The sequence below is a fragment of the Pinus tabuliformis genome, chromosome J (assembly GCF_031772625.1).
Source record: "Pinus tabuliformis cultivar Carrire ecotype Pingquan chromosome J, CPIR1, whole genome shotgun sequence".
Lineage (NCBI taxonomy): Eukaryota > Viridiplantae > Streptophyta > Pinopsida > Pinales > Pinaceae > Pinus > Pinus tabuliformis.
The window spans coordinates 1,054,697,219-1,054,714,056 of NC_142295.1; the positions used below are offsets into that span (position 1 = coordinate 1,054,697,219).

The window sequence follows — 16,838 nt, forward strand, 5'->3', positions numbered from 1 at the left end:
AAAATTAATTAAATTTAATAATTTCTTTAATTATAATTAAAATATTAATTAAACTACTTTTAGTAATAAAAAAATTAATAATATATATATACTAAACTTACAACAAAATAATCTATTTTTGTAGAAAAAAAATGAAATTTAATAATTTCTTTAATTATAATTAAAATTTTAATTAAACTATTTTTAGGAAGAAATATATATATATATATATATATATATATATATATATATTACTTTTGGAAATCAAGTTGTAAAACAATTGTCAAAAATTATATTGGCCTCACTCCACCACAAGTGAAAGTAGATCTATTCGCTAGTATAAGAAGACACTAAATTTCGATTAAAACAAAAGAAAAAAGAATTGATTATGGAAAAGTCATATGACAATGAGATGACATGCTACAATAGAAGAACAACATAATATCCAAGTTGGGTATCTAAAGATGTCACTAGAGTAGGGCCCTTCCCACTAGTACCAACTGGCGCAGAGGGCTTGAGCTCACATTGAATGTGTCCCTATGTGTGCCAAGCGAGCATCCATCCTCTCAAGACATGAATTTTATTGCCAATAGGCCCTCTAGATATCATTAAGAAGGGAGATTATGTCATTCCCATCCTTGTGTTTCTCCTTTAATAATTGTCCTGTCAGGGTCTTTAATTGCCAGTGTAGCATGATGGAGTGCATATATTGGTTCCTTCTTCACCTAGTATGAGTAGGGTGAAGAAGCCAATGAGAAACCTCCTCCATTAATTCTAAGTCTTAGTGGGTCTCATGGTCATGAGAAACATTATTCTCAAGTTGATGTATCTCCTCTCGAATGCTAGGAGAGGTCACTAAATGATTTATGACAACCACTTTTTTGGCTTGAGTCTGGACATATGACTGACCTTGTTGGCCATGGATGCCAACCCCTTTGTGACTGTGCATCTGTTGATGAGGCATTAAAGACACAAAACAAAGTAATCAAGCATAGGGCCAAGATTATGAAAGTCACCAACACCAATACAACCTACCAATCAGTTACCCCCCTCTCTCTCCACCTTCCCCCAGCTAGTATCAAGTCATGCACAAAAGAAAAAATTGAGAGTGTTGACAACCCCCTCCCCCAACGACAACCAAGGACCATATATGAACCAACACCAAGGACATGCGCTTAGTATAATCAACCAGTGTCTAAGCATATCCAAATATAGGAGAGTAGGGATAAGCCGGGAAAACAATGCATCGAGTGAGGGATAAGATATTACCAAAAAAGAAGCCGAGGAATGTCAAGACCAACCAACACCTCGTCCTTTAAAATTGAGAACAAGAGACAGAAACCTACTATATGCAATGCATCCACACACCCGGTGTCCCAACCTGTTTAACATAGTCTAATTCAAGCTTTGGAGAAATTTCATTTCCCTTGCGCCTAGTTTGATATGCACCATCCTTATATGCAATGCATCGACACACCCGATGTCTCAACCTATTTAACATAGTCTAATTCAAGCTCTGGAGAAATGTCATTGCCCTTGCCCCTAGTCTGATATCCACCATCCTTATATGCAATGCATCCACACAACCGGTGTCCCAACCTATTTAACATAGTCTAATTCAGGTTCTGGAGAAATGTCATTGCCCTTGCCCCTAGTCCGATATCCACCATCCTTAGTCACTGGGAGTAAAAGGAAAGGGAGGCCTCTCTAAGTCACATTTGCGACAATATTTTCAACATGTGACTCGAGCTCTGAAAGCAACCAAATGTCACCCCATTTAACTAGCACAACATCCCGATATGACCATATAACATAGATATAAATAAAATCCCACCAGAGGCAAAAATGTAACACGGTCGTGACAGAAAAACTCGTCTTTCTACAAAAGAGAAATGAAATAATGGACCTCGAATAAGTTTTCTATAACACCAGACATAATAAGACTTCGCATGCTTTGTGCCTAGGAAATTGGTCAGACCATCTATCTTAATTACCTTGAGAGTTTGTAAGATAGTATATACCCTCTAAACTTCCTTTACCAAATAACTATACAACCCAATAAAAAAAAAAATTAATATAATATTTCATCCCAAAATTATTTTATTCTCTAACAATAACGTTTGACGTTTGAATATCTAGCTGTAATGTCAAATCTATTGACAAAGTTTCATGGTAGATAATATTCCCCGTTTTTTTTCATCTTTCATTTTCAGCTATAATCATTAAAAAAAAAAATCAGCCTGCTCCTCCTTTTGTCTCCCAATAAACGATTTACTTATCGTTGTCTTTGGTGTTATCCTGTGATTATACTCGCATATCCATTCAGAATTTCTGATCTCTTTGTTTTTTTCCTCGTTATAAAAATAGTGTCCTCGTTATAAAATTGGTGATGTTATCACTGAACGAATATCTATATACTATGGTTTGGTTTAAACTTAATTTTAGATTTTTTTAATATAATATTAAAGTATAATTATTATTTAAATTATATCGGTAAAATTAAATGTTTTTAAATATCATATATATTGTTTTAATAAATTGATTATTATAATAAAATAAAATCAAGGGTTTTAAAATATCATATATATATATATATATATATATATATATATATATATATTATTTTAATAAATTTATTATTGATAATCAAATAGAATATTAGATAACATATATTTATTTAAATCAATAAATAACTTAATATATAATTTTCTAAAGTAATACTAATTATATAAATATTATATAATATATTTTTTTTTAATTTAAATTATAACCAAAATAAGTTAAATAAAAATTATATTTAACGTTTAACGTTTATGTTAATAACGTATTTAAAATTTTATGATTTTGTAACAGGTCCAGCCATCCCTAATTAAAAAGAAAAATCTTTTACTTATCTTATCCGAAAAATTTATCAGGAGTATATTTATTTGGTCCTTGTGATGATGAGTGTTGTCGACACCATAGAAAAAAATGATATATTAATTCATAAATATAATCGCTGACATGACCATTTTTGAGTCCCTTAAAGTAAAACCTTTACTTATTTACACAAATTTTCTTCAACACTAACACCGTCATTATCTTTGATCCCAAATGGTAATTATGTTGACTTTTCATGTGTCGTTTGGAACCATTTTGGCGTTTGTCTAATAAACCGTTCCCTAGGGTTAGTTGATGGTATTGTGTATTGTTCTTAAATTCTGGTCACTCTACGAATTTATTGGTATAATGTGGATTTATGGTAGCTCTGACAATGCAGACTTCATCTAGAATTATGTACTTAACATGTTTATACATTGAAGGCTATACTTTATCATTTATTATGAAATAAAATAAATTCAATGAAATAAAATAAATTCATAAAAAACATAAATTCATGTAGTTATATGACCTAAATTGTATGAATCAGTCACAAAATACTAGGGACAAGAGTGCTCCACCCAACCCTTGAGTATTGTGTTTGCACCACATGACTCCCCTCGAGCCAGTTTCTCCTAGAATAGTTGGTTGACAGAGACCTAGTCAGGTATATTTAGGGCATCAAGACTTTTCGAGTCTAGGCTAAGAACTCAGAACTTTAAGGATCCCATTGGCCACCTACCAACTCAAGGATGCCTTAATGATCCCACTGGCCACCTACTAGCTCAAGGATGCCTAGCTGGCAGCATCATGCCCTTCTACAACTTCAAACTTCCTCAGGACTCAGACTCACGAGTCTGTCTTAAGGACCCCACTGGCCACCTACCAGCTCAAGGATGCCTAGCTGGCAACGTCCTGCCCTTCTACAACTTCAAACTTCCTCTTGGACCTCCTTCCACCAGGTACCAAGTCTTCAAGGTCGCCTCAGTTTTCCTTCCCTCTCACCCTCTTAGCTTTCTTGTCCCCAATGAGATTATTTATCTATAGAGAGAGGAATAATTTTCTTTTAATTGAAACTCTCATTTAGCACTCTTTCCCATAGTTTTCTGACTGATCATAGTTAATATTATTTATAAAAAGAATAAAACAACATCCATGTTTAGGCTTTCACAGAGTCCACAATTTTACCAAATCCTTTGTGGTAAAACAAAATATTTGCGTTTTTTACTAGGGAGTGTTACAGATTTCCTTTTAATAAATTTATTATTATGATCAAATAGAATATTAGATAGATACAACTATTGCATTTAAATCAATAAATAGCTTAATATATAATTTTCTAAAATGATACTAATTATATAAATAATATTTATTATTTTAATTTAAATTATATCAAAAATAAGTAAAATACAAATTATATTATCATTTATATTAATAACGTATTTAAAATTTTATAATAACCATATTTAAAGTATTTAAAAAAAAAATTAATATAAATTAGTTTAATTATATAAATTATTTACAAAATAAATAGAATTATTTTTATGTGATGTCATTTTTATTGAAAGTTATTTTATTTTTATAATATAGATCACATAAGCCTAAATTCAGATATATTTATTTTAGGAAAAAAAATTCACAATTTTAATTAGGTAATTTTTGAATAGAATTTCCAGAATTATAATTTAACTATTTAAAATTAGTATGTGCATGGTAGATATTTAAATTCAATTGAATATTCTAGAATATTTATAGTAACATACACAAATCAAAAATTGAGTTTTATCTCCAAATTAATTATTCCCTTCTTCTTTTTTAATTAAATTGATTAATTAAATAGATTAGTTATGGTTTTTTGAGTACATATATTGATAAGCCATGGTATTGTAAGAATCTCCATGGTTAACACTTGTTCCATGTTTTCTCAACTTTATATATGTTTTAACTAATATATTAATTCTTTTTATTATTTAATAATAACAATATAAAATAAAGTTATAATTTAGTTAATTTGATGATTTTTTTAATTTTAACAAAGTGAGATGTCTTATGTAATAATTTTTTTGATTTTTATGATGGATTGAAACATATCATCATTTACCAATAATTTAATTGATATGGTTGAGTCAGTTTAACTAGAACAACCATATAAATTAAATCAATGGAAAATGCTCATAGGAATCAACCCATAATAAACATCAAAACTACTTACTTCATCATAACAATTTACTAAATTATAGCTTTATTTAAAACACTAAGAATAATATATAAGTTAAACATATATACATTGAAAAAAAAACATGTAATGAGATTTTTAATCATGAATATTCACGATCACTTTATCATGGAGATTGTTAATATGTAAATAGACTTTGTGATGTAAATGCTATGGGCCAATACCATGTGTCAAAAAAACCATAACTCATTTCATTTGACACTTGTTCATATAATATTTGTTTTAATTAATGAATTTAATTAAAATGGAAAAAAATGCATAACTACTTTAGTCCAAATAAATCTCAACCTTTGATTTGTGTATACTACTAAAGATATTCTAGAATATTTTATGAAAGTTAAATGCATACCATCCACTTAAAATTATGGAAGCCCTATTAAAAAATAGGCATGTTTATAGGAAAAATTATCAATAATTATTAAGTGGACAATATAGATTTAACCTCAATAGAATATTTTAGAATGTTCATGGTAGTATACACAAATAAAAAATTGATATTTATTAAATTGATTAATTTAAAAACAATGTCATCTAACCAAATGTCATATGAAGTTAGTTATGGTTTTTTGGGCATGTGGTATTGAAAAGCCATGGTATTAGAATAAAGCCTAGTTATATATTAGGAATATCCATGGTAAACTAAGGTAAATCTCCATAATTAAGAATCTTGTTCCATGTTTTTTTAAATGTATATATGTTTAACTTATAGATTAATTATTTTCATAATTAATGATAATAATAATAATTTAAAATAAAGTTATAATTTAGTTAGTATTTATGATTTTTTTAATTTTAGTTTTGATGCTTCTTGTTGACCACTAAAGTTTAGCATTGACCAATAGACCTTATAATGTTTAACTTCAATAAATAAATATTTATTTTTCAATGTTATTAAAAATATAATTTTCAAACATTTTTATTGAACCATAGCTTGACATCTTATTGCATCATTTGCACAAGATAATTCCATGTGGATAATTGCCTCACATATTTTATGCCATAATTTATGGATATTGTTGCAATATTCATGCATTATTTTTACATATTTGTGTAGTGATTTTTTATTCTTAATCTTTGAAAGAAGTAATTAACATATTTACCATCAATTACTTTCCACCATAGTTTAAACAATTCATTGTATAAAAAATGGATAGGAATAAGATGCAAATATATTTATTTGCTAGGAGTTACTTCTCACTATATGTAGGAGTAAGACTACATGTGTATACTTACTAGTGGTTTATGCATTTCCATGTGCTTGAGTAGGTAATTAATTTATTCACTTCACATCTCAATTTATTACTTCCTCCCAAAGCCTGACTATAGGATTCTATTTGTCTATTAACCACTATCAATTTAGCTAACATTGACCAATGTAGGTTATAATTTTTTATGCAATTTTCTCATAGCATAAATTTTAACATGAGTGGCAGGGACTAATTGTTATATATTGATGCCTACCTATTGACATTTACCAGCCATTTAATTTATATTATTACGATAGTATATAACAATATCATTGAAATTTATATACATTTAAACTAAAATTTTATAAATGAAATTAAAATTTAACTCAAACTTTTATAAATCAAATTAATAAGAAAGAACAATGTTGATATTCTTGAATACTCCAAATTGAGTAGTTAAAAGCTTTGAAAATTGAACACACATGAATAATTTTGCTTTATAAATTTAATATAAACATTATCAGACATTTGGAAAAGGGATGGAGTAACACAAGTTTTGAATTACCAAAATCCATTGAACCATCTTCCACTCAATAAAGATTAACCCCCTCTCAACACTATAACAATGCAAAATTCAAAGCAATCAAAACCAAGCCTAGCCTTTTCATTGGCAAAATCAACCATAAAAAAATAAGTTATCATAAAGCTGTAAGAGGAAAGGGAGAAATAAAACCCACAAAAAGTCATGCTAAGCCCCATACAACCATGGGCTTGATCTTGTAGCCTGTCATAGGACACAGATCCCTTCCATGTTTTCCAAAACTTAAGAGGTCATATTATTAACTCTCAACTCCATCCTAAACCCCAAAACCCAGAGAAACAATTTGTAAAGACTCAAGAAAAACTTAAGGTTTAATATGGATAAAATCAAAAGCTACCCATATTGCCCATTATAAGCAAATAGATAGTGATGTAAGCCAACCAAAGGATGTAAGAAAATAAAAAAGACGAAGATAAAGAAAAACAAACAAAAATAAAACAACCTCACATGATCATTTAAAAAGGTAACATTCCCTTGTGAAGTTGCTAAAAGAACATCATATTATGACTCCGATTAAAAAATTACAACCAAATAACTCAATCTCACTTCACCACAATGACCCAACTCCTCTAATGTGAACTATAATCACTAAGAAATTGAGCACAAACCAATAACTATTGTGCAAACTTTAACACCTAATTATCAATAACATGCAACATTATATCAAAATAAGCAAATGCCACATTACCAACATGCCACCGAAAAATCTCAACCTAAAAATAAATCATTAGTGTTCCATATACCACTAACTAGTACCAAGTGACCCACTCAAAATTACAAATAAGTGTTCCATATACTTGTCCAACATCAGGCAAATCTCCGGTATATTAACAATGTCAGATGAATCCTAACATCAGAAAAAGATGACAAGATTATCACAAACTACTCCAGTGGGAAGTTTTGTAAGTTACCAGATACCACAGTGGCACAGCCTGCTTCTCAATCTGTTCGTGCCCGCCCCTATATACGGCAGGCCACCACCGGAAAGAAGAACACGTGGGTCACCCACGGAAAGTATGGAATCTCAGCCTCCGGAAGTGTGTCACAGACGCACCTCGAATATGAGGAAATCGGCCAGCGTCTTAAAGTGGAGCACGCACGTCATCTTTATCATGAATTGTGGCTTGGATGTACAGGGTACTGTGTAAGGTGACGAATGTAGCACTATTTTCTGTGGGATTCAACATCTGATTTTTTAGCTGCTCTTTACTCTCTGTAAAAATTAGCATTATTGGAGTGGCACATCCGAAAGGTTGTATTTTAACTCTTTACATTTTGAATTTTTTTGGGAATATTTCCCATGGATAATTTTGTCCGAAATTTGATAAAAATCCATTTGAATTACACATTTATTACGCCACAATTTTCGGTTAGAATCTCCCGCATCTTTCCTGATCTTTAGGCTTATTTTGGGTCAATTTTTGGGAAACTTATTTGCATTTTTCCAAAGAAATGGAATCAAGAGCAAAACCATATCCTGTTGTATGTAAAGTCTTATCAAGCACTCAAACACAGGAAATCAAAGAAATTTAAGCTGCAGAGCACAAAACAATTAATATGCCATGAACAATACAAGAGACATACTGAAAATCCCAAGTCTATTTAAACTGAAGTTTAAGTCTTTATTTAGGAGTACAGGTACAGTAGCCTCTATGGCCCTCCAAAACCATCCATTGGGTCTGATGAAACAAAGATACACTGGCCTTATCAGACACCATTTGGAGAGAATACGACTATTAAAGAGACAATATATTGACTTAGATGTGGCAGCTGCAAGTGCCACACTGGCAGTTTGGCCCGCACTTGCAGTCGTTCTCCAGAGATACATCTCCACTGTCCCTGTTAACATCAAATCCAAAATATATTCAGTTATCATATCATCTTGAAACCATAAAACCGAACTTTATAGCAACTTACGCAGAAAACGCGGTACCCCATCTCATAGCTGGTTTCCACAATACCGTCCATCTGGAATCCCTTCTCCTTGCTGTGCAACAGAACAATCCAAACATGGAACGAGCTTAGTCCTACCTAGATTCGAACTCATGACGAGCGGCATGAAATTTGAAAAGGAAGAAAGAGAAATTGACAGGAATGGGGATGAAAACAGTAGATAAAAACAAAGTCCACACCATACGTGTCACGCCCCTACACCTACGGTAGTCTTCCAACCGCTTATAGCGAGGTGCGGCACCACTGCACACTTTCTTTTCACCAATACTTATGTTCGTGGACTACGCCTACTTTCACTTTAACATTACTTAGCTTGTGTTTCGCAACCAAGTAAACATACATTTATCATTTATACCAATGAAGCCCATACTCATTCATTATCCATAGCAATTATAACAAGAACAACAACAATTGCAACAATATAAAGGGGAGGGGCAACTCCCCGTAATGTGAGTCTGCCCGAATCAATATATCATATAATCATCATTTTTACAATGTACAAACTAAGTCCTTGGGAAACCCCAAATTTACACTTAGCCAAATTTTCACAACTTCGGCAAACTCGGTTGCCTAGCTCGTCGGCACTTCCGCACGGTCGCCGCATGACTCATCAACCCGTTGTTCACCTCGTCGCACGTCTTCGCCAGCTCACTCTTTGTTTGATCGCAAACGCCCAAACTGTGTATCCCTGCCCACACGCAGTCCCGCTTTTCACTTCTTGACAAATGCCCAAATCGTGTGCACAACACGTAGTACCGTCTGCCCAACTCAACGACCTCCGGTTCCAACCTTCGTCTCACCTTCGTGCACACTTGCATGGTGGGCGGGCGCTCACCCGAGTCACCAAGACACCCACACCAAGTCGCCGCACAAACGCCTCCGCACAATACACCCGGGCACGCCTGCCCAACGCATCCACCTCTCACCAAGAGCACTCTCACCAAGTGCGACTCACCAAGAGGAGCGCATGAGGTATGCGCTCATCCTCCTCTTAAAACTGTGCACTAGAGACTCTCTTCAAGAGCGAAGATGAAGTGCGAAGTTGGATTGATGAAATGAACTCCATCGCACACATATATATAGACTCCAGCGCATGTGGGTGGGCTGCCCAGCTGACCACCCACCATCGCACATACACACCCCTTCGCAATGCTCAACACCCACTTTCTAAGTCGGCCTGCCCACCATCGCAAGTCGGCTTTAAGCCAAGCGCTCCATGCTCCAAATCGCCATATAAGTGCATCGCACTTTTATCATTGTCGCAAGGTTTCATCGCATTTCTTCTGCACGCACGGTTCGTCGCACCCGCCCGTCGCACAACTGCACGCCCGTCGCGTGCCCGTGCACGGTCACCCTGCGCCCAACCGCACCGCAGCTCCGAGGGCCTTACATCCTCCTCCACCTGAAATCGTTGTTTTCCTCGACAACATACCATCTTGGTAGCCATCCACCAAGATCATCCATGATGTCAACTCCTCCACATACTGCAACTATCACTGCATCATATGTAGAACCACTATCTCCACCATGTCTCGCCTCGGCAACCATCTGTCACCAAGATCACCATACCAAGGTACACACCTCATCGGTATGTCATCCATTGGAGATCATCTCAATCCGTGATCATCGATCCCTCTGCCACAATCTCCATTGCAACATCTCGTGTCAACCTCATCATGTCATCATGCAAACTGCTGCCATGATACTCCAACACAATGCTAACACATCTCTGTACACTGTCGACCCCCATGTCTGAACTAGTCGGATGGCCAGTCCAACTATCACGCTCAATCATGAGAATGCACATCCTCATGCCTCCATCAGTTGTTTCTCAAGACATCCTGCCACATCCTCGACTCGATCAAGAATCCATCTCCATACAAGTGTAAGCCATGCTCAGGTCCATGAAGTAGTCCTCATCTCATCTGCAACATGTTGTCCAAAGTAGTTGAGTCTCGGCTCAACCCATGCTCAAGTGTAGTTACCAAAGCATCCTCATCGTTGTAACTCCATCACTCCAAAGTGTCTCATATCGATCCTCCACATCAAATCACTCTTCCAAGCCATGCCCATACATGTACTTTGAAAGTATGCATCCCATATTGCATCGAAGTCTCTTGACCTCAGCGCCTCAATGCATCAGATCCTCTAAGTCCACCATATATGAAGTCCCTAAAAGTCACAACCTCATGTCATCATGAGCTCCATAATCTGCTCACAACTCCATCCAAGTCCATGGTCTTGTTGTACATAAGTGCACAACCTCTCCATCGGCTCATAAGCACTAAGTCTCCATGTCACCAACCTGATGTCCATGACTAAGTTGCCCATGTAGTCCAACCAAGTAGACCCATCACAACAATCGGTCATCCTCATCCAAGTCTACAATCTTCGGTTTAGTGAACTCGGTCACCCAACCATATCATCATCGTCATGAGTCCCTTCCATCATAGCTCCTCCACCAAAGTGTCCACCAAGACTATCTCTTGGTCTCGGCCATGAGAAGTCCACCCAAGCATCATCAAACGCGTGCCCTTCAATCTGTCCATGAGTCATGCCGGGCACTTAGCCAATCTTCCATATGGCTAAAGCATGACCCATTCATCCACAATGATCATCAAGTTCCACCCTTGTCAAGGGCCTTTGTACCTTCTACCATAAGGTCACAAACAACCCCAACAAGTCCAGCAACCATCAACAATCTTTGCTCATCATCATCATCATCATGAGGCTCTTCCTCATTCATCCATGTCTGCAAACTACACGATCCTGGTCCAACTTGATCATCCTCAAGTTCATCCTCCATCATGATCATGTCTGCAACATCTTCAACTATCACGGCTTCCTCTTCCTTGTTTGCACAATCTACAACTTCATCTTGCTCCATTGTCCAACCAAGTTGAAGAAGTTCGTCTTCAACATTCTTTTCCAAGACTTCAAGTTCCTTCCAAATTCAGGGATTCTCTTCCTTCAACTGCTTCAACCTGTATAAGGTAAGCAAGAGCTTCCCTTCGCATTCTTCCAAACTTGCCATGCCTTGTCGTTTAGCTTGGTCCAAGCACTAAGCTTCACCTCTGCCAAACCTGTTTCACCATTCACCAGCTTCACCAAGTTCCCTGCAACCATGAATTGGCCCTTGTTCCACTTGTATGCGAAACCAACTTCCTTCACCTGCAAGTACCTGGTTCCACTATCTCTTCGTCGCGAGTAACCTTGTTCACCAGCTCCAACCGAGCTCTGATACCAACTATCAAGGTTGGTATCAGCCTTTCGTCAAGCTTCTTCAACCCTGAATCTGCTCTGATACCAACTGTCACACCCCTACACCTGTGGTAGTCTTCCAACCGCTTATAGCGAGGTGTGGCACCACTGAACACTTTCTTTTCACCAATACTTATGTTCGTGGACTATGCCTACTTTCACTTTAACATTACTTAGCTTGTGTTTCGCAACCAAGTAAACATACATTTATCCTTTATACCAATGAAGCCCATACTCATTCATTATCCATAGCAATTATAACAAGAACAACAACAATTGCAACAGTATAAAGGGGAGGGGCAACTCCCCGTAATGTGAGTCTGCCTGAATCAATATATTATATAATCATCATTTTTACAATGTACAGACTAAGTCCTTGGGAAACCCCAAATTTACACTTAGCCAAATTTTCACAACTTCAGCAAACTCGGTTGCCCAGCTCGTCGGCACCTCCGCACGGTCGCCGCACGACTCACCAACCCGTCGTTCACCTTGTCGCACATCTTCACCGGTTCGCTCTTCGTTTGATCGCAAACGCCCAAACCATGTATCCCTGCCCACACGCAGTCCCGCTTGTCACTTCTTGACAAATGCCCAAATTGTGTGCACAACACGTAGTACCCTCTGCCCAACTCAACGACCTCCAGTTCCAACCTTCGTCTCACCTTCCTGCACACTTGCATGGTGGGCGGGCGCTCACCTGAGTCGCCAAGACACCCACGCCAAGTCGCCGCACAAACGCCTCCGCACAATACACTCGGGCACGCCTGCCCAATGCATCCACCTCTCACCAAGAGCGCTCTCACCAAGTGCGACTCACCAAGAGGAGTGCATGAGGTATGCGCTCATCCTCCTCTTAAAACTGTGCACTAGAGACTCTCTTCAAGAGCGAAGATGAAGTGCGAAGTTGGATTGATGAAATGAACTCCATCGCACACACATATATAGACTCCATCGCATGTGGATGGGTTGCCCAGCCGACCGCCCACCATCACACATACACACCCCTTCACAACACTCAATGCCCACTTTCTAAGTCGGCCTACCCACCATCGCAAGTCGGCTTTAAGCCAAGCGCTCCATGCTCCAAATCGCCATATAAGTGCATCGCACTTTTATCATTGTCGCAAGGTTTCGTTGCAAAGTTTTGTCATATTTCTTCTGCACGCACGGTTCGTCGCACCCGCCCGTCGCACAATCGCACGCCCCTCGCGCGCCCGTGCACGGTCACCCAGCGCCCAACCGCACGGCAGCTCCGAGGACCTTACAATACGGGTACTGGGCATCCCTAAGTCGATTGCAGATTCACAAATATTCGTGAATCGGACGGACATGGATGCGGTCAAAAAATTGACCGCGTATATATCTGTCTGATTCCTGAATATTCTGGGAATCTGCAATTGACTTAAACTCAGAGCTGGGATGTCAGCACAGTCACAATTTGCCCTATCGCTCGACATAGGGCAGCCCAGCACCGGAAAGAAGTGCAAGTGAGTAACTGACAGGAAATCTGGAATCCTGGTTCCAGTGATAGTTCAAACTTCCAGGGACCCACCTCGAATGTGACGAAGTCGGCCAAGGTTTTTTGAATGAAACACAGTGGAGCACGCATCCAGGGTTAAATTTGATGTCGTATACCCTTTTTTTTGCGTTTTTACACATTAAATACTTGGTTTCCAAATCTATACATGTCATCGCTGACTGGCCAATAATTCTTGAAAATTTCATGTTGATGGGCGTATTAAAAATTGACGGGTTTAAATTTTTTATTATTGTATATATACACCGTATACTGCAGTGACGGCAGAGTTTAATCACTGTTTCAGCTTTCAGTTAATGTTGACTAAATGAGGGACCCAGAACGCCTCCTTCCTGCTTTTTCCGTGCCTGGTTTATTTTTATAATATTGACATGCCTGATAAAGACCGCATGATAAAATCTAGACTATGATACGATATGTTGAACAAATATCCCATATTCCATATGTAATAATATAAAATTAATTGTTTTGACCACTCAACAACTTTAACTTTATATAAAGTCTGTGCAGCTTTATTTTTAAAGCGCATGAACGTATATGCAGATATTGTTTTGACCACTGAACAACTTTAACTTTATATAAAGTATGCACAACGTTGTATAACTATTTTTTAAAGCGCCTCATAAAAATATCGACAAGGGGAAATAATTGGTATGATAAAAGCCTAACCTAACATTAAAACAAAATATATATATATATATATATATATATATATATATATATATATATATATATATAATATTCCCGTAAGCCATGAATCTATGATGAAAAGGTGTTACATAGTTAAACCTACAGAACGTCACAATAAATTTCAGGGTTAAGTGTGAATGTCATCTCATGTAACATGAATCAATTGAATTGGTGAGTTGTGACCTCGAGGCTTCTAGCTAGTAGTTACCACCCTACCAATTATGTTCACAACTTTTGGACTCCAATTCACGTTTCAAATTCTAGCGATTTTAGCGATCACAGTTTGATAACAGATTACAGAGCACTTGCAGAGTTTGAGAACAAGAATATGTTGAGTGGTTCTTAAGCTTTTTGTTGGTAGATTTAGCTACAGGTAGGTGGTTTCTGCACTTGATTCTTTTGTGTTTTTGTCCGAATTTTTTTTTGCTTTTTTATCCTAAAATTTTGAAATAATGACTCCATTGAATATATTTACATTCTTGATCAAACTTGATTTTAATATATGAACAAAATCTTCTTGTGCTTGTTCTTGCCGGACTTTTCTCCGCTATTCACATGGATTATTAAATAAATTATTTACAATTGTAACAAATGAAGGACTCTTGATTAGAAGTAAAAATCAATTTATAAAATTCAAGGTCATAGGAAAAATTAACTTGTGTATGTGGCTTTCTATTCAAAGAGAGGTTTTCTGTACATTTTATTTCAGTAAATAATGGATTTTTCCAATTCATATATTAGGAAGTAGGCATTCATCACCTAAAAATAAACTTAAAACAACCAAAAACTCAATTCAGAAATACAACTTTCTTAAACCCAATTCAGAAATACAACTTTCTGAAAATAATTTTAATTAGAAACCTACAACAATGATCAGTAAACCAAATTAAAACCACGGAGCACTTGTAGAATGGTAACTAATTGCCATAATTTATGATCCATCAATAATTGCCATAATTTATGATCCATCAAAAACCCTGATCATTACGTACAAGCAAAAGCAATACCACTGATTGATCCATCAAAAACCAAAACCAAAGAGATTTCGCCCATCATTACATGCAAGAAAAACCAATACAACCAATTATAATCAAAGAGGTAAAAATGGCCATCTATTTCATTATTTCCACAATTATAAACATTCAACCATTTGCATTTAAGACGACCATGTCTTTGCCACAAAGGCTCTATAGTATCATCTCAAAACCCAAACCCTCTAAAAATCCAAAACAAAACAACCCGCTAAATAAAAGGTAAACCTATATACACAACCACCATTTACAAACATTTTCTGTTCAGTTAACCAGAGATTTCAATGCCCTAACTACAGGTTTAGGCTTGCTTGGGTACAATGATAGTTAACACACCTTTTTCCATTGAAGCCTTCACCTCGTCCATTTTGGTATTTTTTGGTAGCAGGAAACGCTGCAGAAATTAGTGCAAAATCGATGCCAACAATTGCCTCTTTTAGTAAACACTTATATCGCATAATTTGTATTAATGACTTTAGTTATTAGGATTTTGAGATGTTCAATAAATTTTGAGTTCATAAGTGTCTTGTCTGTTTTTCTTCTATGGCCATTGACAATAGCTACATTCTAAATTTCTACATGTTGGCTTTCATAATTAGTTGGATTCATGTAAAGAGGTCATAAGAAAAGACAAAATTAGGTGACTAGCAAAGAAATTAGGTGACTAGCAAGGTGCTTTGCTAGTCAAATATAATTAAAATTTTTACAAAATTGTAAATATTTTTCTTTGAAATTGTGAATATGGGTGTGTGAACACTGTGATATTTAATAAGTGGATCTCTTTTGAAAGTCTCAAGTTGATAAAAAAAATATATTCAAATTTCAAGACGGTTGATGTTTCTCTGAATTTTTTCAATGAAAATGAATTCATTATTTAGATGAAAAATATTAATTACCACGTGAATATTATTTTACCTTTGTATAATAAAGATGTAAAAACAGTGAGTCAATTTATCCTATAGTGTGTAATATTTACAGGCATTTGTGCGAGATGGCTGCATTAGAGTGGGAGATAATGTGTGTTTCGTACCATCATAGCCTAAGGATCGATTCTCAGAGCCAGAGCCAGTAGAGGTGATTGGGAACCTCTAGAATTAGATTTAATAATCAATGAATATAAATATGTCATCTTTGCAGATTTAACTAGATTTACTAATTTTCATAGATATAAGAGAAGTCAATTTATTGATATTTCAAAATTCAACTATTTGATTTGTTTATATTGATTGAATTTTGGAAATATATAATTCAATTACTCTAAAATATATAATTATCTGCTACCATGAAATAGTTATAAGTTGATATAAACAAAACAGATCCGTGGATGATAGAAAGTTTAGAGTGACGAAGAAAACGTGTGAATTTTTTTTGTCTAATTTTAATTGCAATAATATTTACAGTCACTATTTTCATGTGAGAGTAATTATATATATATATATATATATCTATATATATATATATATATATATATATATAACATATATTGTTGTTATTTCTTAGA

The 16,838-nt window shown here is 35.6% G+C and overlaps 1 protein-coding gene across 1 annotated transcript; it reads right to left on the reverse strand.

Moving 5' to 3' along the window:
• Positions 1–8,598: 8,598 nt before the first annotated feature.
• LOC149230563 (metallothionein-like protein EMB30) lies at positions 8,599–13,536 on the reverse strand. Its single transcript, XM_089376078.1, has 4 exons — positions 13,495–13,536; positions 13,356–13,364; positions 8,796–8,845; positions 8,599–8,701 (listed from the first exon to the last, which is right to left on the reverse strand). The coding sequence occupies exons 1-4, from the start codon at positions 13,534–13,536 to the stop codon at positions 8,620–8,622; spliced, it is 183 nt and encodes a 60-aa protein (XP_089232204.1). The 3' UTR covers positions 8,599–8,619.
• Positions 13,537–16,838: the final 3,302 nt, after the last annotated feature.